General features: G+C 36.0%; 1 protein-coding gene across 4 annotated transcripts in view; it reads left to right on the top strand.

Moving 5' to 3' along the window:
- Window positions 1-6805: 6805 nt before the first annotated feature.
- LOC128855275 (neurexin-1) overlaps window positions 6806-27963 on the top strand; it is a 69073-nt gene continuing 47915 nt past the window's right edge. For all 4 annotated transcript variants that reach the window (XM_054090027.1, XM_054090028.1, XM_054090026.1 and 1 more), the window contains exons 1-12: window positions 6806-6916; window positions 7636-9542; window positions 9642-9775; window positions 18309-18453; window positions 22155-22208; window positions 22279-22417; window positions 22494-22643; window positions 22715-22902; window positions 22981-23139; window positions 23204-23356; window positions 23438-23554; window positions 26131-26515. In XM_054090027.1, coding sequence (XP_053946002.1) covers window positions 8781-9542; window positions 9642-9775; window positions 18309-18453; window positions 22155-22208; window positions 22279-22417; window positions 22494-22643; window positions 22715-22902; window positions 22981-23139; window positions 23204-23356; window positions 23438-23554; window positions 26131-26515 — 2386 coding nt within the window. In that variant the 5' untranslated portion in view covers window positions 6806-6916; window positions 7636-8780. The remainder of the gene's footprint in view (window positions 6917-7635; window positions 9543-9641; window positions 9776-18308; window positions 18454-22154; window positions 22209-22278; window positions 22418-22493; window positions 22644-22714; window positions 22903-22980; window positions 23140-23203; window positions 23357-23437; window positions 23555-26130; window positions 26516-27963) is intronic.

Below are 27963 nucleotides of genomic sequence, written 5' to 3'. Positions count from 1 at the left end.
ATCGCTATAACTTAAAAACCGCTTGGAAGATTTCAATAAAATGTATACTGCTTTTGAAAAACATAACTCCTGCCTGATCGCAGGTTTCTTTTCAATAATTAACTGTCGTTTTTTTTCTCGAAAATCTGAAAAATATAACCTGAGGCCGCCATATTGTTAATTTTGAAAAAAAGCATCGATTAGGCACAAGATTATCTATTAATAAAACTAATTTCTCTTGTTCGATTGATTTTAGATGAATCTCCAAGGACTTGTGATGATCACCGCAAGGGAATTCTGGAGTAACGGGCTCCACACAATCAGCAATAACTTTTACAATTATTAATTTTTTTTTAAATTTTGTAAAAATGTATTAATGTTATTTTTTTTATTTTAGTAAAGTAAAGCAATTGACTAGCAAAAAAAAAAAAAAATATTGAAAATCATCATTTTCTCGGGTCTCTGACTACCCCTAACCCCTTAAAACATTATAATCCTTTATAGAATACATATATTTTTCTTATTAACTTCTGTTAAAGAGCAGTAGTCTAAAACTATTACATTCCCTGAGTAAATATGTGAGGGTTTCATTTATGTATCTTAGGTTGTATGTATGATATCTAATGTCATATTTAATAGTGTCACCAGATCTGCAAGTAGTTTTCAAAAGAAGTATAATTTCAAATAAAAATTCATTTTTTAACGGACACGAACAAAAGGAGTATTACATCAACGACATTCTGCAGAACTGCAATTTTAACGGATTGCGAAGAAAGTTCAATATAAATTCATTATTTTCATGCCATTATGTTAACTATGTCTATCAATATTTTTATTTTCTTTAAATAAAAAATTACAAGTTGGTACAAAATGAATCACTCTATCGGAAGATTTAAAATTTTTGCCAATGGTATCGTACATCAATGATGTAAAGGTGAAAATACAAATTTCCGTCACTCAAAAATAATTTGGTTTTATTTATTAAAAGTGTTATTCAAAAACAAAATTGGATGACTAATTTTGCACACTATATCACCAACATTTTGTAAAGAGTTGTACTGGGATGCTTCAGAAAGAAAAAAATTGTATTCCTCATCTTACTATTGATTTAATCGAAAATATAAAAGCTGTGGAAAAACTTATTTGATTTTTAGCGATGATTCAGCGTACTCTAACCCACTAAGGAACAAATTTTTATCAAAATCCATTAATTTTTCTCTTTTTGTCTAATTTTTATACAGAGCCGCATCACTATGTACTTTGAGAAATCTTTGTTTACAAACAAAATCCCCTTGTGACATCACGCACATTGCCAAATTTGTGAACTTTGACATGTAATAGATTTGCGTTAGTTGTACGTTTACATTCAGCTGTCCGAAAGCGATTACGTCCTAGTTTTTGTGACTTGCGCTTGAACCTTCAAATATGTACATATATCATATGAATTTAGTTTTTGGACACATGTAGTCGAAGTAGTTCTTCTTTTAACTGACCTGAGCATCCGCATAGGGCATGGAAAAACAGCGATACAACCGCAAGACTAACTCTTCCAATGAAACAAATGTTGCTAGTGTCAAGTGTGAGAACAGAGTCGCACTTTGACGTACTACTACTACTACTACTACGAGTCGGATAGCACTGTTATGTTAGCACTGTATCACATGGAAATATAGGGTGGGCCATGTAAAATTTGCTTTTTGAATCGGCTATAAAAAAAATGTAATCAATATTTTTTTAAACTTTTTTTTTTGTTTTGAAGACTGAACATTGTCATTTATGAATGAAAAATAATATCGTTCAAATGACTGCCACGACTGGCTTTACAGTAGGCCATTCGATCAACCCAATTTTTAAGCACATTTTCGATTGTTTGGGCTACAATTTCATGAATGGCAACTTCGATTTCGTGTTTTAAAGCATCAATCGTCTCTGGATGGTTCGCATAGCATTTGTCCTTAACGGCTCCCCACAAAAAATAGTCCAGGTAATAGGGCTTAAATCACAGCTCCGAGGCGGCCAATTGATATCGGAATTCAAAAACGGTAGAGAAAAGTTCGAGTGTAACTTCTGCAGTGTGACAAGTTGCACCGTCCTGTTGAAACCAAATGTCGTCCATGTCATCCTCTTCAATTTTTGGAAACAAAAACTCGTTGAGCATGTCACGGTAATGCTCGCCATTTACTGTAACCGCGGCTCCTCGCTCATATTCGAAAAAAAGGCTCGATGATGCCGCCAGACCAAAAACCGCACCAAACAGTGACTCGTTGCTTCTCTACAGTAACGTGTGGATTTTCTGAGCCCCACATCCGACAATTTTGCTTATTGACGTAGCCACCGATGTGAAAATCAGAAAAGAAGAAGAAGACTCACTACTTTGGAAATAGGTTTTCAATATTTCCCAATTTTATTCAAGCGTATAGCGTCCCATTTCGTAAATGTCAAACCTTTAAGTAAATTATGAACACATTTGACATGTCATTTGTGTTACTATTCTTAAAAAAATAGGTGGTTCAAAAAGCAAACGCTATATGGCCCACCCTGTACTAAAGGTTTAGACACAGAAGTACGATGCAAGTGAAAAAATAGAATAACTGAAATGAATAACTGAAATTATTAATACCTGTACAACAATATACTAATATGCACTAATACTAATAATAATAATAATTATTATAATTAATAAAATTAAAGTGCGATTCACCTTTTATTTTATTTATATAGTATTTCTATTTCTAGAGATAATGGAAGTATATGATATTCCTTGAATTGGTTTCAAATAAAATACCGCTTGGAGTTTTAACTCTATTGCCAAATAAAAAGCTTTGTAATATATGACATGCGCACTGCTTCACCAATACTTTTACAATGAAGCTACATATAATATATACAAGTGCATAGGCATGTAGGCAAATGACATATGTCAACACGAAAGGAAAGTGTAAGAATTTTTCGTCGGAAAGGAAAGTTATTTAATAATCTAAAACCGATCATAGTTTTCAATTACAATAATACAAATATTTAACAAATGAAGAAGATTATATTTACGAAATTCGTTAGATTCATACCCCGATTTCTGTGAAAGAAAAATGAAAGAAAAATTCGTTTTATGCAGGAGTCAAGTGTGTTAGTGGATTGTGTTTTTTCACGTACATATATTCGGTTAAAAAATTCCCATACATAGTGCGTGTGGAGGGATCTCAGGAGTTGAATCTCGTATAAAATATTTGAAGATATTTAATATCTCTGTAAAATTGACCGCTAACATACATTTGTGGTAGTTTTTGATGAAATATGCATGTAAAAATTGTGACATGCTTGAACATTGAAATTTAAGTAAATGTTTAATATTCATACCTATCTACATATTCACATACATATATAGTGGCCACACATTCTTTGACCAAGTGATTTGTGCTGCCTCCGAACCGATTTTATGAGATTTGTTTTAATTGAAGAAATGTCCTTAGAGGTATACTATTGATTGCCGACGGAGGTCCGCTATTAGCGAAATGTTTTATGCCATTTGATATTTGAAGGAAATACCCGTATCTATACATAGCAATGAAAAAATATATAAATTTATACCTATGTACATATTGTACATACATAAGTATACGTATATGAATATACAGTGGTTACAGACTTGTTAATTTATTGTAAAAATATAGTTCGTACTCTTCATGGTTTCGTGGCATTTAGAAGCACAATGCGATAAAGTTTAATTAAAGCCTTAAAATATTCATACAATTTAAGCGATCTTGAAGTGACTACCGTTAACAATTTAGAAGTTATTTTCGTCGACAGCTTTATGCATTTTCGCCATAGAAACAATAAACATATGAATACGTCTTAAAGTTTTTCAAATATGAGCCAGACATTTTCAATTCTTTTGCAACAATGTGCACGTACGCGCTGGTCTTAGGGAGTTCATTTCATTTTCATTTTAACAAAGGGTACAGATTATTTAATTTCCCTGTTTGGCTTAGAATATAGATTCCAATTTTTTATACAGTCCAGCTCACTTGATTAGAGGCAATAATTTTTTATGGAAGAAAATGGTTATTCAAGCAATCGCATTTGAACTAGCAACTCCAGGTTTTCTGATAATTCAAGTTAAGACTGTACTTTGCTGGGAAATAAACATGCACCAAAATATTATTAGATCTAACGGTATTTCGCAGCAGTAAAACTTCAGCAGCTGTAATACTGTGCTTAATTTGTTGGCTCACTTGAATAGGGGCACTAACCAAAGAAGAAAATAATAATAATAAATAAAGGAAATTTTGTTTTTTTACATTTTTTTGAAGCTTAATAGTTTGTGCGGTCGCCTTATTTATAAGTTACTACGTAAATACGTTCAGAAATGGATTTGGACAAATTCTCCAGATAGCCTAATACAATTTCCGACCAGCCCGTTTAAATGATTCGAATTGAAGTACTTTTGTCTTCAAAATGTTACCCATTCTCATGAATCTTACGAGCAAGCCATACCCACAGATTTTGTGATCTAGAGAATACGGTGGCCATGCTAAAGTTTCAACGTTTTGGGAGGAAATCCAATTTTTTTCCACACTGTTGAAAGATCCTATTTATAGGTCAAAATGTTTCACGAATCTCGGGAACAGATGATTCCAACAGAGCTTTATAGCTGTTTCACCTTATTTTGTAGAATACAATTGTCAATTCGAACGCGCCAAAGCACGATATCGCTCCTTATACCATAACACCACCTGTGCAATCAACTAAGTCCCTTTCTTCCTTTCTTAATTCATGGAAATAGAAATTTTGTATTCATCCGGTTCATCCAGATTCAACTTATTTTCGTCAAAATATACTACTTTTTTCCATTTAATGATCCAAATTTGTAACAGAACTCTAAGCCATGTGGTTCCTTGCGAAATTGAGGCGGCATTTTTTGAAAATTTATTAAAAAGTGTTTTTTGTGAAATTTGTTTATTCTTATGCCATTTCTTTAATTTTTGCTGTTGAAAGGTCGGAATTTGAGGCATTCCTAAGCATTTTGCAGGCTTCTTTCAGTGTCAAAACCATCGGAGTCTGTATTTGTAGTTCTCACCATAGGAGGCGGTTTGTTTCACGTAACGAACCCCAAAATTTAGACTTCGACCAATCTTTTTTTAAGTATGAATGCATAGAAGACTCATTGCATACTAGACTCATTGATTCCGTCTTATACATTTTTTTTAATTTAAAAAAACCCACAAGTTTTTTTTGAGATTTCACTAGATCGAAAATCGAATAAGCCGAGTTTAATTTTCGTTTTTCCGTTTAATTTATGTGACAACTTTATAGAATAATTTTAGTTTGGAGTTTCATTTATCAGTTTAGCAGTGTTTTGTTTTGACACTTGACACGGGGATTCCTTTTGACAAATGTTAAGTGGAAAATTTACAATTTATTACCAAAACTTCATTGCGCGCATGTATCTTATTAAAATAGTATTTTCGGCCTATTATTGATTCTACGAATATAGATCACAACTAGGAAAACTCTTTATTTATATTAAAAAAAATTCCCAGGCAGAATATTTTCACAATATTATGTAGCAATTTTAGCGTCAAAATCGCTCGATTGCAAGCCTATGGGGCGGTCTTAAAGATAGTTTGGGGAAAAAGAAATCCATTATTTTCTCGGTGGATAGCGGAAGTGATCGATATATCGTAAAGTATCGATCAAACTATTTTAAGTTTATGCTCGTTGTCAAGGTGACATTTCATATATAAATTTTTTGCAATTTTTTGTTTGTTCCATTGAGTTGTGAGTTACGGGGTGTTAACAATGGAAGTCAACAAAGAGAAAAGTCGGTACATTTTACCGTTTTTCTTTGATAGAGGCGAAAATGCAAGCCAGGCCGCTGGAATTATGAATAGTGTGTTTTTGGTTCCGATACTATAATAGCTAATTAAGTGCAATTTTGGTTTCGTCGATTCCGTTAAGTCATTTTTTATGTTAAAGAAAGTATCGGTAATGTCGAAAATGTCGATAAAATCACATAAATAATCGAAATTGACTGGTATGTCAGTAGTAGTAGCATCGGCCAGGAACTAACGATCGGGCATAAAACAGTTTTAAACCATTTGCGAAAAATTTTACGCAAAAATAATGAATTGCTTTTTCCCCAAACTGATAGGATTTGCCATTCATAAAATGTATACTCTCTACTACAATTCCATTTTATTTATACCCACCAAACATTTTTTGAGTTCACCAAAAATCGTTTTGAGGAAATAAATGTACAAACGGTCATCTTAACACCTACTTATCTGCATATGCAGGTTATGAACCTCTATGCTTGGCCGTGCATTGGACTTCTTTCTATCATTCAACTGGCATGGGTTCTGAGAGCAGTGCCAACTGCCGAAAAGCCGAGTGCGTGGGTGTGAATCAAATTGATGTGAATTGTAGGCAAAATTTACTACGAGCATGAATGAGTATGTGAATACGTGTAAGTGGGCCTACATTTTGCCGCCACCGCAGCACCTTATATAGACGTCAAAGTAAAGCTCAACTGTCGAGTATTTCGGCTCGCTCCCGCTGTAAACACTCACGACGACAACCAATTTTCGTTGTTGTTGATATTTTGGTTGTTTTTCTTTTCTTTTTTTTTTTGAATAGAACGAAATGAGCTTTTCCACAAAACGTCCTATAGCTAAATGTTGTTGTGCATGTATATACACACATACACATATACATGTGCACACATATATACATGTATATAGATGAACATTACATCCCGAACGAAGCAGCCGTTGAAAATTCTACGCAGGAATACACACGGCAGCAAATAGCAGTCTAGTTTCGTCGCGATTGCAGTGTGGATCGATAATACAACCAAATTGGCAGTGGTGAATGTGAAAATTATGAAAAAATGATTTGGTAGAAAATCCTTCAGTTGCACCGCCAGCGTATATATACTAGTGTTAGTAATGTATTTAAATGTATAAAATATGCGATATTCTTAAAGTGCAAAGAAAATTGGAAAGTTGGCGTGTACTAAATATTAATTTTTTCTGTGGACACCAAAAGAGCACTGAGCATTGGAGGACATGAAAAGTGGCACTTATGATACGCGTTCGTGTGTGTAACTTGCACAGCTGCAAGGGAATTTTATAGCCAAAAATCAATTGAAAATTTCTTAAATTCAAGTGCAAAATACAAAAAATTTGCGATTAGAATGATTATTGTACGAATAAATATGATGCGCTAAAGTTGGAATGCTGAGAAATGTAATGAAAAAATGGTTTCTTCCACTTTTTCACAAATTTTAGTATGTACATGTGCATAGATTGAGGGCCCAAAAAGATTGCTAGCGAAATATGGCATTGAGCGGTAGGGGTAAGCAGTTGAGCTTTTTGCACATCTCCGCGACCCTTAGAGCCTTTGCCAACACACTGTCGTGGCTGTCGTTTAACCTAAAAACAACAAACAGTAGTGGCACTTGAGTGGTCCTATCCGTGGCCTCTGTGTTTGTAGCAGCTGCTACTTGTATTTGTGAAATTAATATGGAAGAGCTAATGATTTGCATGTGCTTAATGATAAACTAAATAAATTAAAAAAAAAACATGGAACAGTGTGTGGTTTGCTTTAATTATGGTAATTGTTAAATTAATTAACATTTTTTATCTCTTTTGTTCGCAGAGAATACCACAAATATTAATAAAAAATGCTTTTTGGCTTAATACAAAAAATTAAATGTGTATGCAGTATGATAAATTGCAGTGCAAAATAAAATTACAATAAAAGAATAAATCAAATGTAAAGCAAAAACAATCAAATAGCCAAGTAACCTTAAAAAAAATTGACCAATCAACTACGTAACACCGACCAACCGTCCGCTTCTATTTCAAAAATTAGTTAAAACTTCTAAAAAACTTAGCATACTTATTAGCGCTGTCCGCTTCGGTTCACATTCGCGTTCATACAAACAACTAAATAGCAACGAAATTATTGAAGAAAAGTTTAAAAGAGAGAGAGAGAGAGACGCGCTGTAAACGCAAAAGCTCATCGGAAGCTTTCGTAGAAAAATAAATATTGAAAAACAAACATACTCCTAGGCACACAAACAACAACAATAAAAAGGACAGAAGTGGAGTTATGTGCAGGAATTCGTGAACAAATAGAGAGCGTATATTCGATTCAATGAAACAACTTACACGCGACTCAAGTACACATAAAAGGCAGTTATAGTAGTACGTGACAATACACACATACGCACACAAACGAACACGCAACACAATACATACGAGTGCACTCCAATGTCGGAAACACACACATTTAGGCAATCGAGTTACGTATGAGAGAGATTGTCAAATGTAAAAGAACTTCAAGGATTTCCAATACAAATGAACGACAGCGATACGCATGATTTGATGGCAAGAGCAATCGAAGTGTAAAAAATAATAAAGTTAAAACCATATCTTGTGAAAAAACACATACACACATACATATGTAACCACAAACGTAGACGTTTAATATAATCTGTCAAGGACGTCAGTAAAACAAATACTATAAATATGTAATGCAAAAGCGCAGAATGCGCTTAATATGAACAACAACAAAAACGTGTGTAAAATGTGCTTAGCTTAATCGAGCGTTATAGCTTTTTTGGTGAAGAAGCAAATTTTGTTTTTGCGAAAAAAAATATTTCAGCGTGATTTCACTAAGAAGCCCAACTTTTAGAACATATCAAAAAAAAAATTTACACAAACAGAAATAAACGCATAAACACGCCGCAAAATATGCAACACCGCTAATAAGTACTACACTTCAAATCAGCAGTCAGCATGTCGTTTGGCGAGCAAAGCGAGTTGCGGAACAGGGGCAGGGGTAGTGGCCGGGGCAGTAATTTCAGCGCATATGCAATGACAGCCGTTAGTTACCTCTCTAACGGTGCTCCATCATGCAGCAGTTGCAGTAGTAGTTGTCGGAGGAATCGCCATTTCAACGACTGCAGCAGCTGCTGTAACAACAATAACCAAAAAGTAACAACTATCGAACAAAAACTGCCACTTCGGCAAACATTGCGGCAGCAGAAAACCAATACTAGCAATACGAATGTCAGTAACAAATGTAAACTCAACACCAGAGGAACCACCAGCCAACTCGTTGATGAACAGCTCGAAGGCTGTTGTTCAGCGGGGTTCGGGGTTCCGCTATATTCAAGTTGTGGACGACTGAAACAGCGCCGAAGATTCAGTTCGCTGCTGACAACAAATGCCCCCACCTCGGCGTATGCCTTCACCGGATTGGTGCTGTTATGTTCAGCGCTTTTGTCGCCATGTAACGCCTTCCAGCTGGATGGTTCTCAAAACTCTTTCGCCCAATTTCGCAAATGGTATACGGGACTCAACGGCTCACTGGAGCTGGAGTTTAAGACTGAGCAGCCCAATGGCTTGGTGCTCTATACCGATGATGGCGGCACTTATGATTTCTTCGAGCTCAAACTGGTTGAGGGTGCACTGCGTTTGCGTTATAATTTGGGCGGTGGAGCGCATATCATAACTGTGGGACGAGAATTGCATGATGGACATTGGCATAAAGTGCAGGTAAGTGTGGTGCTAGCACTCTGGAAAAGTGATGGCACTTTATTGTGCTTGCGTTGTATGCATTTTTGTGTTATTTTTGAGTTGCTAATATATTTGTAGGTTCTGCGCAATGACGAACAAACATCGCTTATTGTGGATGGCGTGTCGCAGAGCAGTACAACCAAGGGCAAGGAATTTCAATTTGGGAAATTTGCCACCAACTCTGATGTCTATGTAGGCGGCATGCCAAATTGGTTGGTGATCTACCGTGAAATAGAAAACGCTTTGTCTTTTCACCAATCCAATCCATTTAGTATAAGATGTGTCTCAAATTGACGAATGATCATAAGTTATAAAGGATAACAAATGTGTTATAGAATATAATTAAGGTTGGATTTTGTCCTGTTTGATAAGTCTTAGCGAGATTTTTAAACAAATATTTGCCTAAAATGTAGAAACATTATATAACCTTCCTGCATTTGTTCAATATAAAGGCTGATTAATTTAGAGGTATCGGATATTAAATTGAGATAAGGCAGCAAATTTTAAAATTTGTTGGCAAATCTTCATAATGTTTGTGTAGAACCATTCATGACATTTATTTTTAAACACATTTATTGTAAACATCAATTTTGAATGACTCGCTGGAGGCCTTCGATCGATATCTCGTGAATAACTTTAGTAATGTTGGCTTCCAATGCCTCAATCGAAACTGGTTTAGCCACAAAACGTTTAGGCTTTACATACCCCTACAAAGAAAATCCCAAAAGTGTGATACCACACGATCTTGGTGGCCAATCCACTGGTCCGTGGCGAGAGATAAATTGCTCACCGAAACGACGACGCAGTAAATCCGTTGATTTACGGGCTGTGTGGCAAATAGCCAAAATGACCATCTTGTTGAAACCAAATGTTGTGAAGATCACGGGCTTCAATTTCCGGTATCAAAAAGTCGTTTATCACGGTGCGATGGCGTTCGCCACTCACCGTTACATTGGCGTCAGCCTCGTCTTTGAAGAAATATGGACCGATGATTCCTCGAGCCCATAGGCTGCCCCAAAATGTTGTTTTCAATAGATGTAATGGCTGTTCTTTAATGGCTTTGGGTTGCTCTTGAGCCCAAATATGGGAATTTTATTTAATGACTTAGCTAAAGAAAAAGTGTTTGCCACTAAGCTATGTGTTTCTACTATTTCCTTGCTTTTTTTATTCTTTTCACTCTTCGAAGGAGTGAAAATCTTACAAAGATTTTCTAACTTATGCGTTTTTGTGTTGTTGCTTTAGCAGCATCCCAGGTGATGTTATGAGGTGTTTTTCGGCCGACCACGGCCTGTACTTCAACTCCAATTCCTGCGTTTGAGTTGACGTAATAAAGGCTTCTTGTTTGTTCACCTCTAAAGTTCTTCATATCTTATTGTATTCGGCCAAAATCCTCTGCTAAATATTTTTAGGTATTTGTTGATGAAGAACTGCAGCTATTGTATTACAGTTTTGCAAGCTAGCCAAGTTTCCCTGCCCAAGCAAATTAGTGTAAATTAAGAGAAGTAATATTTTATTACGAGTACTGCTCTTTAACTATTTATGAAAGTTATGTTACTGAGGCGGTGTCACGGGAATATGTCAAATTCGCAAAGCTCAGGCATGCGTTGTTTATTAGACGAATGTTTAGTGATCCAAAGTTGAATACCCTGAGTTTGGGGTTTTAAATTTAAGCAAGCAAAAGCACTTTGTGTTGCCACTTTGGTTATTCTGTATGTTGTTGTTATTGGAGAAAAAATGTTTCATATCGATTATTGTCAGAAGCATGGTATTATAGCTATTGTAGTGGCTTTGTATCGGGTGTTTTTTAAAAGCTTGAGAATCCGTAATCTACTAGCATGCCTTCTTATTAAACAGTGCCTAGATAGAACACCTACTACGGTTCTTAAATCCTTCCTACTTAATTTAAGTAGACTCTTAGTGCGACCCATGCTCCATGCGGGCCACGTTTGACTACTGATAACGCAGGTGATTAACTGTTCCCGGTAGGAATTGCAACAGTAATGGTGTGTCTATTTATTAAAAGTTTACATGTTACCAAGGGCATGGGTATGCCGATCTTGTCCTGATTATTTTTGAGCGAGGAGCCTAATCTAGTTAACTCACCTGCCTCACAGTTACCTTTAATGTTACTATGTTCTTCAACAAACTTAATTAGCGAAGAATTTACTAGCATCTTTTAAAAAAAGCAAAAAGTGACAGAATGAAATGAATGCAATGTACAATAAACTTCCTAATTCTAATAGTCTATTTTCACCGAATCTAATTGCAGCTTCTGCTCCCAAACTCCCATGCAATTGTTGTTGTATTAAAGCTCATCAATTCTGTTTTAAAACGGATTTAACTTCACATTGCTGTTGCTAAAACTGTACAATTTCTGTATTTTTATGCGCAACCAAGGCCGTTATTATATAAACGGAAAGGAAATTATATTATAATTAAATTTCTTGTGACAGAATTTTTGCGCAAATAAATATTATACTTTTTCCCTCTTTACATACAAACAGCTCTGGTATCTATCAACTGTCGGCAAATCGCAAATGTAAACAAAAATCGGCTGTTCGAGTTCACTCGATTGATATTTTTGAAATTTCAAAAAGCTCTTAACTACAGTTAAGCTCTTAACAGAAATAAGCTTTAATAGTGTTTGAGAAAACAAATTGAGGTTTGGAATGGATTTCGCAACGGTATTCTGGTCAACTTCCCACATTCAATTAGTAGAATTCGTTTATTTACAGAAAATGGCATTTAGTCTATACTCATAAGTTATCACTTTATCGGAACACTTCAAATTTTTACAAGTGGCGTCGTACGTCAATCATACCTGACACCTGTTTTTTATTTAGTAAACATTTATGATTAATTTTGCGCCACCTGGTACGTATCAATGCATAAGTATGTATGAGTATATACTGGGAAATAACATAAATTTTTCTACTCACCTAAACAAGCTATCACTTTTTATTATTATTACGGTGACATCTCCTGCTAGTCGAAGAGTATTAGCATCAACTTAATCAGGTTGAAATATGTGTACCCTACCTAGTAATTAATATTTAAATTCATTTAAATTTTTCGAATATTGCTCTTAGTTCCCATTCTGCGTTATTCAATTTTTTTTGCCGCTCTTGAGTTAAGGGCGCCAAATCAGAAAACTATAGAAAATGTGTAAGCTTCTGCTTCAAATGTAGTAAATAAAATATTAGTCTGAGGAAGAGAAATCCATTTTTTTGTATACAATTTTTGCGCAAATGGTTCAAAACTGTTTTATGATAGATCTTTAGCTCCACGGCGATGCTACGACTATTAATTTAGTGAAATCCCTGGCAGCTAGTGCTCCTTTTTTTTATTGTAAAATAATAATTTATTGTTATTTTCCATATATTAAATTAATTAATTAATTAGTGAAATAAGCGGATTTAGTGAATTGAAGATTTGGTGACAATGAAACCCTTATTTTAACTATCACTAAAAAAATAGTGATTGTGCAATTTAGTAGTAGTGCAAAATGCCCAACCCTGCTACTAGCATGCCGGTCAACTTCGATTATTTCTGTGATTTTATCGACATTTTGGACATTTCCTTGAACATCAAAAATGCTTGAACGGAATCGACGGAGCAAAATTGCACGTAAATAGATTTTACAGTATCGGCACCCTAAATACCATTCAAAATTTCAGCGGCCTGGCTTACATTTACGCCTTTGTCAAAACAAAACTGTAAAATGTACTGAATTTTCTATTTGTTAATTTCCATCCATAGTTAACGCCCTCTAACTCACAACTTAATGGAACAAACAAAAAACGGCAAACGAATTTTTTTGTGTCAAATGCCACTTTGATCGATATTTTACGAAATGTCAATCACTACATCCATCTACCGAAAAAATAATGGATTTCTTTTTCCGAAAACTAATATTAAAATAGAACAAATCATGAAATGTATGACGCATTAGTACATATGTATAACTTTGGTAAGGATTTGGATGCCACTTGATGCTGGCCCATAAATGGAAACGGCAGGTGGTTTCTATGAGAGTGTTTTTAATGATAAAAATACACTCAAAGATTGGCTGTTGAGTGATGTTAAATGTCCACAATGGGGATGTAATCTATTACCTAGTAGCCCACCATGCTCAATCCGTTAGAACGGTAACGAGAACCATCACTTCTAGTTTCTTATAGAATAAATACTCGCACATTAAAGTTATAGATTTTATTGGCTGAACCAGTTCCGATCTTTCATTGCCTCACCTAGCTCCGAATTCGCTACCAGGGATATCTAAATGTTGGCTTGTAGCTATTTTGGCTTTAAAACCAACTTTTAATTCCTGCAGGTAGTTTCTAAGCTGTAAATGACGAGTTTTCTGATGCTTATCAATCTAAAATACACCTAGCCAAACTGAAGTTCTACATTTACTGATATTCTTCCACAATTACGGAAATTCCGTCTTTGTCTGAAAAATTAGATTGAGGTCGTTTAACTTGGGGTGGTTTGCCTTGCATTCTTCCTTAACTTCAAAATCTGTCAAAACAAAAACAAACAAAACGGTAAAATCTGATGTGATCCCAGTAAATGAGAATGAGCGTAACTTTGTGGTGACATAATAGGACTATCAATAAGTTCGTGCGGTTTTACAACAGATGGCGTAACTTGATTATTATTCCATCGATCCACATTTCCAAACATTCATTGGAGAGCTACTGTCGTAAGGCACAAACGTCAGTATAAGTTTTTTATTTGAAGCGTAAACAACAATATTTTTACCACACTTGAAAATGTCGAATTTCGTGCCAAATAATGTGTTTTTGCGGGGAATTCTTCTTCATTATTTTAATATGAAGAAAAAAGCAGCCGAAAGTCATCGTATCTTGGTGGAAGTTTATGGTGAGCATGCTCTATCTGAGCGAACGTGCCAGAAGTGGTTTGCACGCTTTAAAAGTGGTGATTTTGGCTTGGAAGACGAAGAACGCGAGGGTGCGCCGCCAAAGTTCATGGATACCGAATTGGAGGAATTGCTCGATCAAGATCCGGCTCAAACGCAAGAAGAGGTTGCAAAAACTTTGGGAGTTGATCAATCAACCATTTCCAAACGTTTAAAAGCCATGGGAATGATCCGAAAGCTAGGCCATTGGGTGCCGTATGAATTGAAGCCAAGAGACGTTGAACGCCGTTTTATGGCATGCGAACAACTGCTTCAACGGCACAAAAGAAAGGGTTTTTTGCATCGAATTGTGACTGGCGATGAAAAGTGGGTCCATTACGACAATCCAAAACGTCGGGCAACGTATGGATACCCTGGCCATGCTTCAACATCGACGTCGGCGCAGAATATTCATGGCCTGAAGGTTATGCTGTGTATCTGGTGGGACCAGCTGGGTGTTGTGTATTATAAGCTACTGAAACCGAATGAAACGATTACGGGGGATGTCTACCGACGACAATTGATGCGTTTGAGCCGAGCACTGCGAGAAAAACGGCCGCAATACGCCGATAGACACGACAAAGTTATTTTGCAACATGACAATGCTCGGCCACATGTTGCACAAGTGGTCAAAACATACTTAGAAACGCTCAAATGGGATGTCCTACCCCACCCGCCGTATAGTCCAGACCTTGCGCCATCCGATTACTATCTCTTCCGATCGATGCAACATGGCCTGGCTGACCAGCACTTCCGTAATTACGATGAAGTCAAAAAATGGATCGATTCGTGGATTGCGGCAAAACCGACCGAATTTTTCACAAAGGGAATCCGTGAATTGCCAGAAAGATGGGAAAAAGTAGTAGTAAGCGATGGACAATATTTTGAATATTAAATTTGTAACCATTTTACGTCAATAAAGTTTCAAATTTCGAAAAAAAACCGCACGAACTTATTGATAGTCCTATTAATTGCAGATGAGTGATGTGAGGGGCTAAGAAGAGAGCGTCAAAGTGGTCAGCTTTTGTAAGGAAGGTTAAGTTAATAAAGGGTCTTTCAAAAGACGTGTCTAGATGTTGTTTTACAATAAAACATTTACAAATTAATATTCTTTCAGGTTTCACCATTCTCATTGAAAAGACGGCTCTTAACAGTTTTTTGTGAAAATTTACCTCATTTAAGGGGTTAGGGGTAGTCAGAGGTCCGAAAAAATGATGATATTCAATCTTTTTTTTTTTGCTAGTCAATTGCTTTATTTTACAAAAACAAAAACATAGCATTAATACATCATGTCTCGACTTGACTTCAGCAAAATTTCAAAAAAATTAATAATTGTAAAAGTTATCGCTGTTTGTATCGCGCCCGTTTCTCCAGAAGTCCCTTGCGGTGATCATCACAAGTGTTTGGAGATTCATCTAAAATCGATCGGACAAGAGAAATTAGTTTTATTAATAGATAATCTTGTGCCTGATTGAAGCTTCTTTTCAAAATTAACAATATGGCGGCCCCAGGAAATATTTTTCAGATTCTCGAGAAAAAAAACGACAATTAATTGTTTGAAAAAATTTTTGAAAAAAAATCCTTCGATGAGGCACGAATTTTTTATGTTTTTCAAAATTAGTATTCATTTTATTGAAATCTACCAAGCGGTTTTTAAGTTATAGTGATCACCAGTTCAAAAAACATAGTTTTGATAAAAACGCATTTAAAGTCTGCTCCGGAGTGCACGAGCGTCCTTTGTTAATTGTTAAATAACTCGAAAAGTATTTGTTGGATTCTCTTTAAATTTTCACACAATATTTTTAAAATATTACACTTTAAGAAAATGCAAAAAAAGAAAATACAATTTTTTGAAAATTCTGACTAGCCCTAACATTTTAAAGCCACACCATAAACTGCCCATCTACATCAAACAGTCGATTCATGAATGTCGCCATGCAGAAAACGTCGAGATAACGATGTTGACGTTCGCTCAGCAGCACTTTGAGCTATAGCAGCAATATTCCCAACAGTACATCCATTTTTAGTCTACCAGTCCTTTTTTATTGGCTATCTCTGAATTTTCGACTCATTAGGACGATTTTTCTCACCAAAAAAAAGCAGGGATTTCGCGATATGATGTTCTTAAAGCTCGGCTATTGTCAGTTTTTATAAGTTTTAATAATTTTAATAATTTTGACGCGTTGTTGTATCGGGTAAAATTGTACATCTTTCTACTTGACAAATGCCAAAGATGACATAAAGAAAGGTATCGTCTAGGAGTTACTTACTATTCGTCACTTTTGAAACATTCTTTATAAATAAGAAAGATAATAGAAAAGAAAATAGAGGGTTTTCCAATAACAGGAGTTATTTAGATTAAATTAGAGATGATTAACGATTTTTTATGGCCGGAATTGGATGGTATTGATCTGGACAACGTTTATTTTCAACAAGACGGCACTACGTGCCACAAAAGCAAAAAAACCATTGATTTTTTACGGGGAAAGTGTCCGGACCGGTTATCTCTCGAAGAGGTGATCACAATTGGCCACCAAGACCTTGTGATTTAACACCTTGTGACTTTTTTATTTGGGGCCACGTGAAAGAGAAGGTCTACGCCAACAGCCCAGAGTCGATTCAATACCTCAAAGATGGAACTCGTGAGGCTATCGAGGGCATATGGCAGCCACTTTGCAATTCAGTTATGGAAAAGTTCATGAAAAGAATATTGTCCTGTAAACGTTGCCTGATGTTATTTTCTACTATTAACGGCATACCATCCTCTTTATAATGACATAAACATCCGATCATTTGTAATAAAAAATAGCAAGTTTCTTTAAATATCAAAATAACCCCTCTTATTGGAAAACCCTTAGAAAGAAATGAATTTAAGTAAGACTCTATAGTTATGTCAGCTCAACAACTGAGTATTGCCACGATATGCGCAATCTTCTATATCCTTTGGACCGTGTGCAGTACTTGTACAATATTTTCCACATACACAAACATTTCCGTGAATGAAATCACATCAATGTAGAGAACGAAATATTTTCAAATCAAATTTACATTGCAATCAGGTTTTGGGTTTCAATGCAACATAGTATTAGAAAAATAGAATAAAAAAATGAGTGTGGTTTCTTTTAATTGGTAAAAAACTGATTTTCCCTTTAAGGCTGTAAAATCTAAGTCTCAAAGAAAAAAAAAATGCATATTAGAATCCTTTAGGGGCGTACTCATTAAGTAGCTTTCATTCACAAATTCATTTGATTTTATGTAATAAAAATGAGCTCTTATGAATCTATACTAGTGGATGGTTTTGGTGAAAATGAGAAAATGATTAAGTGCGCATGCATATTTGCACAAACCTGTGTATTTATTGATATGCTAATACTCGTATGTGTGTCTGTGGTCATACGACAAATTTACGATCAGCTTATGTAGTTCAGTCGAAGATTGAGATACTGTTTTGGCATAATTTTAGAAAAAGACACACAAATGTGCATATTTAGTCTGTTTTGAAAAATTGTGTTTGTTAATAAATTTATCTTAAATCTTTTATAATAATATTTCGAAGCAAAATATCTTCAATTAAAGATTTTTTGCTTGTACATTTTCAGCTAAAACTAGATAAAATAGACCAAAACTGCTCTTTTCGACTTAGGCTTCTCTTTCATATGAACCCAGTCACATAAAAATACCAGTATTCGCTAATACATACACAGAATAAAAAAAAATTTAAGAAGTTATCTTAAGTGTGCAATTGTGCAGCAAGCCGTGCATGTTCCGAAGAATTTCTAATGCGTGTGTGTTTGTGCATATCAACACATTTTTTTGGTGTGTAGGTACAGCACAAAGTTGGCATTGTTAGCTTTGCCAAGCGTGATCTTCGAGCCGAGGTTCCGGGGTGCCATACGCAATTTGGTATACGCCGATCAGCCAGGTGGGGCGACACGCCGTCAGGAAATGAAACAGCCTCGCGATATAAAGGTAAAGTATCAAATCATTTTTAAAGTCTATTTCATTCATACGGAAGAACGATAATTTTATGAATGAAATGTGAATATTTCTAATACAGTGTGCGATTAAGGTCAACTCTTCCAACTTAATCCTTTTGCATCACCGCTCGAAATGCGCGATGTACTCAAAATACCTTGCATCAGAAAGACTTTTACTGTTTATTCTAATGACAAATAGTATTACAAGATTACCAAAATTATTTATTTTTCTCAAACTTTAACAAAAAAATAATTTATTGTGGATAATCCCATAAGAGAGAGTTTTTATTCGCGGATTATTCCGTCGAGTGATGCAAAAGGGTTAAGAAACTTTAAATATTACTTCTGAGCTAAAGAGCATAGCGCAGCTCTCCTACCGAGTGTTTTGTTATTCCTACGAATCCAAAAAGAACAAAAAAAACAAAATTACAAATTGCAAAATGCATTGGGCAGATCAATTTTACGTGCTTGCAGTATTTTTTTATCATCGGCAGTAGTTAGGCAGCATTACTTCTTGGAAGTGTAATTGTTAAAGCATTTATTTCGTTAAAATATGCTCCGTGAGTATTTAAGAAAAGGTTGAAGTTTATTAGTCATTAATTTTTTTTATTCATTTAAATAAAGAATAATAAAAAAATACTACTTAGTTTAGTAATAGCTGAACTTTGACCTTAAAACGTACTAAGAAATAATAGCAGGTTGATTTAAAATTTTTTAGAAAAACGTGAAGTCTACAAATAATTGATTTTTAAATAAAAAAGGTAACATTTCATGCAAATGAGGGTACCCGTCGTAAAAAAATGTTACTTTGGGGAAAAAGAAATCCATTATTTTCTCGGTAGATTTTTTGTTTGTTTCATTCAGTTGTGAGTTACAGGGTGTTAACAACGGATGGAAGTCAAAAAAGAGAAAATTCGGTACATTTTACAGTTTTTCTTTGATAGAGCCGAAAATGCAAATTTGCTCCGTCGATTCCGTTCAGGTATTTTTGATTTTAAAGGAAATGTCCAAAATGTCGATACAATCACAGAAATAATCGAAGTTGATCGGCGTGTTAGCAGTCGTAGCCCCGGAGCTGAAGGAGCTAAACTTTAAACTGCTTGCTCGATACTTTACGAGATATCGATCACTAGAGTCATCTACCGAGAAACTAATGGATTTCTTTTTCCCCAAACTATAAGTAATATATCATTTTCCCAGTTTTTCCAAATAACCTTTGTATGTATTTGTATCTTTGTAACCTTTGAATATATTTGCAAACATTTCAAGTAGTTTATTTTCAAGGGCTTTTGAAATTGTCTTTGTTTTTCCTCACCAATATTTCAATGCTTCTTTACAAGTTTCTTCGATTTCTTCATAAAATACTTCAACTTTCGAAGATATTTTCATGCATTGCAAGCAGTTAGTTTCCGTGTCCGTGTATGAGAAAGAAGAGTCTTCAAAACAAACTCTATATTGAGCACACACTACGAAATATGTCGTATCATTTTCAAAATCGCAATTCAAGTAATTCAATCAAATTTTGGGTTTCTACGTCTGACGTCGTACGAAACTGTGAGCTACTGGTTTTCACCAAACATTCTGCATTTGAGAACCAGTAACAACAATGCGAACTGTGTTTGCCTTCAAATCCAATAGAGATGATTTTCTCAACAAGGAAACCTTCGATAATCATGCCATTGTTTTGTAGTATGAACAATACATATAATTCAAAGCTTTAACGTTAAGAGAGTGCTTGGAATATTCGTGAGAAAGGTAGGTACGTAGGTAGGTAGAAGTGGAGGTCGGTTTTTAAACCAACTCACTTAGCCGTTGCCCATCCGTTGTGATACCACAGCAGCATTTTACTCGCTACTTCTCGTTTAACCATTTTGTTTTAAGTGCAAATCCATTGATCTTGGCAGACACTTATATCCCTAAGGTCATCAGCATCATTCAAGAGCGATGCGAGCATTCAATAAAAAGGTTCTAAGCATAGTCTCATACCACGCACAATCACAAAGAAAAGGTCTGACAAACTTTTCAACTGAGCAACTAACAAAGATACGTTTTTTCTTGACCCGTTAAGTAACGCCTTGAGCGCCTGACGTCTCATTTTGGCCAATTTTTTTCTGTAGCGTTATATGTCAGACTCAGTTGGTGCGTGACTACCATTCGGAACTTAGAGAGAACGTAGGTTTGAGTCTCGGGGAAAAATCAAAATGAAAAAAAAGTTTTTTCTAATAGTTGTCGCCCCTCGGGAGGCAATGATAAACCTCTGAGTGTATTTTTGCCACGAAAGAGCTTCTCATAAAAATATCCACCATTCGGAATCGGCTTGAAACTGTAAGTTCCACCATTTGTGGAATAACATCAAGGCGCACACCACAAATAGGAGGAGAAGCTCGAGCAAACACTCAAAACGGGTTTACGCGCCAATTAAAAAAAAAATAAATAATTGGCGCGTACACTTCTGTTAGGTGTTTGGCCGAGCTCCTCCTCCTATTTGTGGTGTGCGTCTTGATGTTGTTCCACAAATGGAGGGACCTACAGTTTCAAGCCGACTCCGAACGGCAAATATTTTTATGAGGAGCTTTTTCATGGCAGGAATACACTCGGAGGTTTGCCATTGCCTGCCGAGGGGCGACCGCTATTAAAAAAATTTTTTTTTTTTTTTTTTTTTTTTTTTTTTTTTATAAATTTTGCTTTCACCGAGATTCGAACCAACGACCTCTCTGTGAATTCCGAATGGTAGCCACGCACCAACCCATTCGGCTACGGCGGCCGCCAATTATATATATATAATATGATGTTATTCTACAAATGGTGGGACTTACAGTTTCATATATATATATATTATATATATATACATGTCAGACAATCAACCCATCTCGTGTAGCATCAATACTACTTGCACCACCCAGTTTGTAGGTTGAGAGGAGTATACCTAATATACAATCTCCATATCAAGAGGGAAGCGAGTGGTTGTGCGCTCCCCCGCTAATTTGTCTGCCTTATAATTTCCGGGTATGTTACTATGCCTTGGCACCCATATCAAATGGATGTGGAAATATTCCGCCATATCGTTAAGAGATGCCCGGTATTGGCGAGATATGATAGAGTTAGTGACAACCAAGAGATTTAAACGCCGCTTGGCTACCAGAATAAATATAGATACCTCTCTCTCACATTTTTGCCTAACCTGACATCTTCTTCATTAAGGGCTAGAATTTCGTTAAGTTTTCCTGAAATGTGCTACAGTGATTAGGAAGACGCGTCGAAACGCTTACTTTTGGCTTCTTACAGCAGACGTCAATATCAACTTTATCGTCAAGCTTTGAGTCACCAGTAAATCATCATAAGCAGTTTTTCGGTGAGAAAAGTTTTACTAAAAATTTAAGAAACAAGACAATGTATGCTTCAGTTCCTGTCGTTCGAATGGACTCAATAGCTCTGACAGTTAAAGTTTTCAATATATACCGCCGCTGTTTTGAAAAGAGGAGTTTCTAATGGGCATTAGTTCGCGGAACAAAAAACTATTCGTCAATGCTCATATTCGAAGTTCGAAAAATAAGTTGGTTAAAGAAGTTATAGCGTAATTGTTACGAATTGTAAAAGTTCAAACGATTTTATAACAAATTCCGGTTTTTTGTTTGATATGTTGAGCAAAAGGAAAGAAAACGTTTAATTGTTATTTTCTTACTTCCTCAACAGTGTGGAGATGGTCCATGCGACAACGGTGAAATGCCAAAGGAGAAAGTGGCCAGGGTAGGTGGTTAACACTTTTTTCATTAGCTTAAGTAGATGTCACGGATGCTTGAACTCCACTTCGTTGCAGGGTGTACGAGGTGGTAACACTACTGATGCTTGTGAACGGAGTGATCCTTGTCAGCATGGCGGTATTTGTATCTCAACCGATTCAGGACCAATATGCGAGTGCCGAAACCTCGAGTATGATGGACAATATTGTGAAAAAGGTAAAACAAAATTTCTCTTATCGAAAACTTATAGCAATTCTATTTATTATTCCGCGAAACGATATTTACGTTGCAGAAAAAGCGCCATCAGAAGCAACATTTCGCGGTCAACAGTTCCTGTCGTATGATCTTGGTCAGACTAGTGCCGAGCCGATTGTGAGTGCTCAGGATGCCATAACGCTGTATTTTCGCACTCGCCAACCCAATGGCTTATTATTCTACACAGGTATGCCGCTTGGATGTAAATGTGCAGTCATGAAAAATGCGAATATATTATTTTTTTGTATTCACTATCAGGGCACGGTACAGATTACTTGAACTTGGCGCTACGTGATGGTGGCGTTTCACTAACAATGGGTCTGGCTAACGGTAAGCAGGAAATGCATATCAAACCATCTAAAGTGCGCTTCGATGATCATCAGTGGCACAAAGTGACAGTGCACAGGCGAATTCAGGAGATATCATCGATAACAAGTTTCTGTAGAGTAAGTCTAGGCCAATGCCTGCGCGGTGGTACATCAGATTTTATAAATTAAATAACTTTTTAATTTTTCACATTACAGCTGGTAACAGTCGTTGATGATGTTTACACTGACCACTCGCATATAGCGGGAAAGTTCACGATGCTCTCTTCATCGCGTGTTTACGTTGGTGGTGCTGTCAATCCACGCGCCTTACTTGGCGCTCGCGTACACAATAATTTTGTTGGTTGCCTACGTAAGGTTAGTACGCACAGTCGTCTTAAAATATTGGTTTTGAAATAATGCGTATTCGTTTATTCAAAAGGTTGAGTTCTCTGCCGATACGCTATTACTGAATCTAATCGATTTGGCTAAAAGTGGTTCAAAACTAATTCAAGTCGCTGGAAATGTTGACTATCAATGCCCAATTGGCGATCCACAGGATCCGGTTACGTTTACTACACGTGAATCGCATTTGGTAATTAATTGATTCTTAATTCAATTATAAAGTTTTTAATATTTATTTTTTATGGGTGTAAATGTTCAAAAAATACTGTAGGTCTTACCGCCATGGGAAACTGGTAAGCAAAGCTCCATCTCATTTAAATTCCGCACCAAAGAACCAAACGGATTGATCATTTTGGCTACTGGTTCCAAGCAACCGCGCTCAAAAAATGTAAGTTAACTGTATATGTATATATGGACTAGGGATTTCAATCAATCCTGGGGCCAATAATTATCTCTAGAAAAATCATTTTTAATACATTAGAAAAGAAAATAAACTAGATTTTGTGAAATTCTAATTGACATTAAAATTGTTGAAGCATTCAGATATTTTAATTATTGTAAAAAATATTAATCAAAAATTTGGAAACACAATTTTTAGCAGATTTTCCTATTGAAAATATGTATTTGTTGAAAAAGGAAATTAAAAAATAGTGATGGGCAATTTGAACCCTTTGCGACCGGCAAATAAATCTGTTGACAGTACCAGCTAGTCGACGCAAATTTAGCTTTTCGGTGTTATTTCTCCCTTAGTGATTTTAAGATTTAAAACAAATCTATGGATATTAGAAAACACAGAATTCGTCGAAGCTGATGTATTGTGTTTAATAATACATTTTTACAATATATATAGAAAATATTAATTTAATCGGAAATCATTTCGTTCAACTTAATGACTTCTAGCCGCCAGACTGGTGGCACCGACTTTTACGACGACTTGCGAACGCCGGCACTGTGGCGACATCAACCGCAAAGGGTTAAAGAATACTTTTTTGCCAGATTTTTTTTTATTGAAATTAAATAGTCTAGCTTATTCTAATATTTGTTGAGTTTACCTCAAATTTTAATTAACGAAATTAATTCGAATGCCAAAAATTTAAATCTTTTAGAAGACCCCGAAAGACTGATTTAAATTATTTATACGCTACACCTTTTCCCAGAGTACTTCAAAAAGAGTCAAATGTATTGCAGAAAAACGGTAAAATGTATTTCAGAACAGTCAATTGTGCTTTAGAAGGCGTAAAATGCATTTCAGAAGGCGATAAAAGTATTTCAAAAATACGGTAAAATCGATTTCAGAAAAGTCAATTGCATTTCAGAAACCGTAAATTGCATTTCAGAACAATCAATCGTACTTCAGAAAGCGTCAAATGTATTTCAGAAACATGGTAAAATGTATATCAGAATAGTCCATTGTACTTCAGAAACCATGAAGTGCATTTCAGAATAAAAAATAAAATAAATAATTGGCGCGTACACTTCTGTTAGGTGTTTGGCCGAGCTCCTCCTCCTATTTGAGGTGTGCGTCTTAATGTTGTTCCACAAATGGAGGGACCTACAGTTTCAAGCCGACTCCGAACGGCTGATATTTTTATGAGGAGCTTTTTCATGGCAGAAATACACTCGGAGGTTTGCCATTGCCTGCCGAGGGGCGACCGCTATTAGAAAAATGTTTTTATTGATTTTGCTTTCACCGAGATTCGAACCAACGACCTCTCTGTGATTTCCGAATGGTAATCACGCATCAACCCATTCGGCTACGGCGGCCGCCCAGAATAGTCATCCAATAAAGATAGTGAATCTGGATGAAAAGTGGTAGAATGTTGAATGGCTCGCCCACAATCGCTACGAACAGTAAGTCGCTCTAAGTACAAAGAGGAAGCCAATATTTGATTGACTATTCTTTGACCGTGCATGAAATACCAAAATTATAGAAAAAGTTTGTTTTAATAACGGTCACCCCTCGGCAGGCAAAGTCAATCCTACGAGTGTATTTCTGGGGTGAAAAAGCTCATAGAAAATAACTACCTTTCGCAGTCAGCTTAAAATTGTAGGCTGCTCGGCTAAACACTCAAAAAGGCTGTAAGCGTCAATTATAAATATATATATATTCTTTGACCGATTGACTATTTTGAAGTACATTTTACAGTCTTTGAAACACTCTTGGAAAAGGTGTAGTTGAAAGAGAAAAACATACATGAAGAGTGATCCAAATAAAAGTTTCTGCTAAAAAGAAAATCCAAGGAGACAAATATTTTTTCCGATATAGGTATTATAGCTTTATTATAAAGAGCAAACAGTCTCACTATTAATGGGATATAATTCACCAACTTTTTCTTGGTATTAACGCTAAGATGCCTTAGGGTACATAAAATCATTGCTCTGATCAATTGTGCGGCATGCTGAAGAGAGCGCCAAAGCTCATAGGAATGACCCTGGCAGTCAAGATTTCTAAAGGATAAGTACTATGTATAAGTGTCAAGCTATGATTAAACATTTGAATTTGGATCACCCTAAATGTATGTATGAATGTGAGTAAATAGTGGAGAATTATAAGAATGCGAGCTGGGGTGTTGCAAGACATTCAAACAACATTATTGCCGTATTGGATTGTGATCTCAAGCTCGCTGGTTTCTCTTTACTACAAACATAAAGCGAATATAAATTTTATGAACAGTGCTTTTAATGATATTTACCACTCAGAAGGCAATTTGCCAATGTTTTTCCGTTTTTAATATGAACAGGCTGTTTATAAAACAATTGCTACTTGAAAAAGATATGAATCGCTGGTTCAGCCATTTATTTAAAACGCCTGTCATAAATTGAATGAGTAGTTCAGCTCAAACCTGACATGGCTGCATGCGCCGCCATATAATTAATTAAATCAATTTCTTCACTGTATACCATAAAATTCGCTCACTAATGCATTGTTTACCGCTGTAATTATTAAATTATTAATTTTCCCAGGCTGTGCTATTTGCCATTGAGTTATTGAACGGGCACATTTACATACACTTGGACTTGGGTTCGGGTGCGGCGAAGGTGCGTGCCTCCCGGCGTCGCGTGGACGATGGAGATTGGCACGATTTGATATTGCGGCGCAACGGACGCGATGCGAAGGTGAGCGTAGATGGTGTTTGGAATGAGTTCCGTACACCGGGCGATGGTACCATACTGGAATTGGATGGGCACATGTATGTGGGTGGCACAGGTCCAGCGTACAATAATATCGCATGGCCACCGGCTATCTGGACGGCAACGTTACGACAAGGCTTTGTTGGCTGTTTGCGTGACTTGGTGCTAAGCGGCAAAGCGATCGATATTGCAGCATTCGCACGCTTACAGGACTCAGGTAAGTACATGCGAGTGGCATGTTGCGTTCAGCATATTTTTTTGTTATTGTTATAATGTATGTAAAAAGAAAGTGTTCTAGATATTGTATGTAAAGTGAAAATGGCACAATTATTTATGCAAATAGGCGATAGTGGTGATTTTTTAGTGTCAAGGCATAAAAAGACCGACGTTACTAGAGGGATTTCGTCTGAATGATGGCTTTATTATGCAGTATAATCGCTGCAGATTTTGTACGAATAAATTCATATGCACATTAACCACAGAATAGTGATATGAATATTGATGAAAATGAAATATTATGACCAACAAACATTCAAGTAGCCGCTGTGATTTAATTTGTTGCAGTTAGTAGTAGCAAGTGACTACCATTCTGTTGGTAACAAATCTGATGCGCACGATTTCCTTCTTCGCTTTTGGCATTCTTATATAATAACTGTACTTGTTATGTACTTGGCTGAAGGAATCCGGAATCAAACATTTCATTTTATGGCTAAGTCAGAAAAATCAGGATATAAATCAGAGTTGTTCCGGTAACGTCGTAGGAACTACGTGGCATCGACTTTCTCTGAGAAGTGCCATTCTGATGATTTTTCATTCATTTCGATGCCATATTCATACACTCTATAGAAACCATTTCCTTAGCGAAAGTAATTCGTTGCTATTTTTTTCAAAATATTCAGTAATATACACACAATCCTAGTCGCTTCATTTCCAATAGTTAAATTCGCAAGAGGGCTTCACCAATACTAGCGCTGGCTTATTCTGCGTTGTTTGTGCAAATTTGTCTAGCCAAGCACAACATTCCAATGTTAGATCCATCTCATTTGCCGGTACCAGTGTCGTTCGTCTTCTATCTGTTATCTTATGTAAGGTGTGTACACTGAACAGGTTGGAAAAGAAGGCTTTATACTTTGTTTAAATAGTTCGCAGGGGGTGTTGTAGGGATAGAAAAGGGGGTCTTTATGATGGTTATAATAAGTAAATGCGTATAAAATCATACTCGTTACTTAATAGACATGGTTCGTATACCAAACTTACGACTTATTACAATGATATTATGATCGCGGCCATCGTTGCCGAATGGGTTGGTGCGTGACTACTATTCGGAGTTCGGAAAAAACGTAGTTTCGAATCTCCATGAAACACCAAAATAAATAAAAACCATTTGCCATTTGTGAAACAACATCAAGACGCATGCCACAAATAGGAGCAGGAGCTAGGCCAAACACCCAAACGGGTGTGATCGCGTTCACACAGGGCAACTTTTGTTGAACATCTCCTAACTTGGGGAGGAAAGGGGAGGGATATTAAGTTGCACGTTTTTTTATTCTTAGTTTCACATAGTTCAATTCAAGGCGCATTCATTAAAGGTGGTGGCACTAGACCAACAACAACGTTTTGTGTGTTTGATTGTCAGGGCAAAGAATAAATTCGTCTCGTTTTATT

The sequence above is a fragment of the Anastrepha ludens genome, chromosome 2, assembly GCF_028408465.1.
Source record: "Anastrepha ludens isolate Willacy chromosome 2, idAnaLude1.1, whole genome shotgun sequence".
In the NCBI taxonomy this organism is placed as follows: Eukaryota; Metazoa; Arthropoda; class Insecta; order Diptera; family Tephritidae; genus Anastrepha; species Anastrepha ludens.
This window is presented reverse-complemented; position numbering and strand designations above follow the sequence as displayed.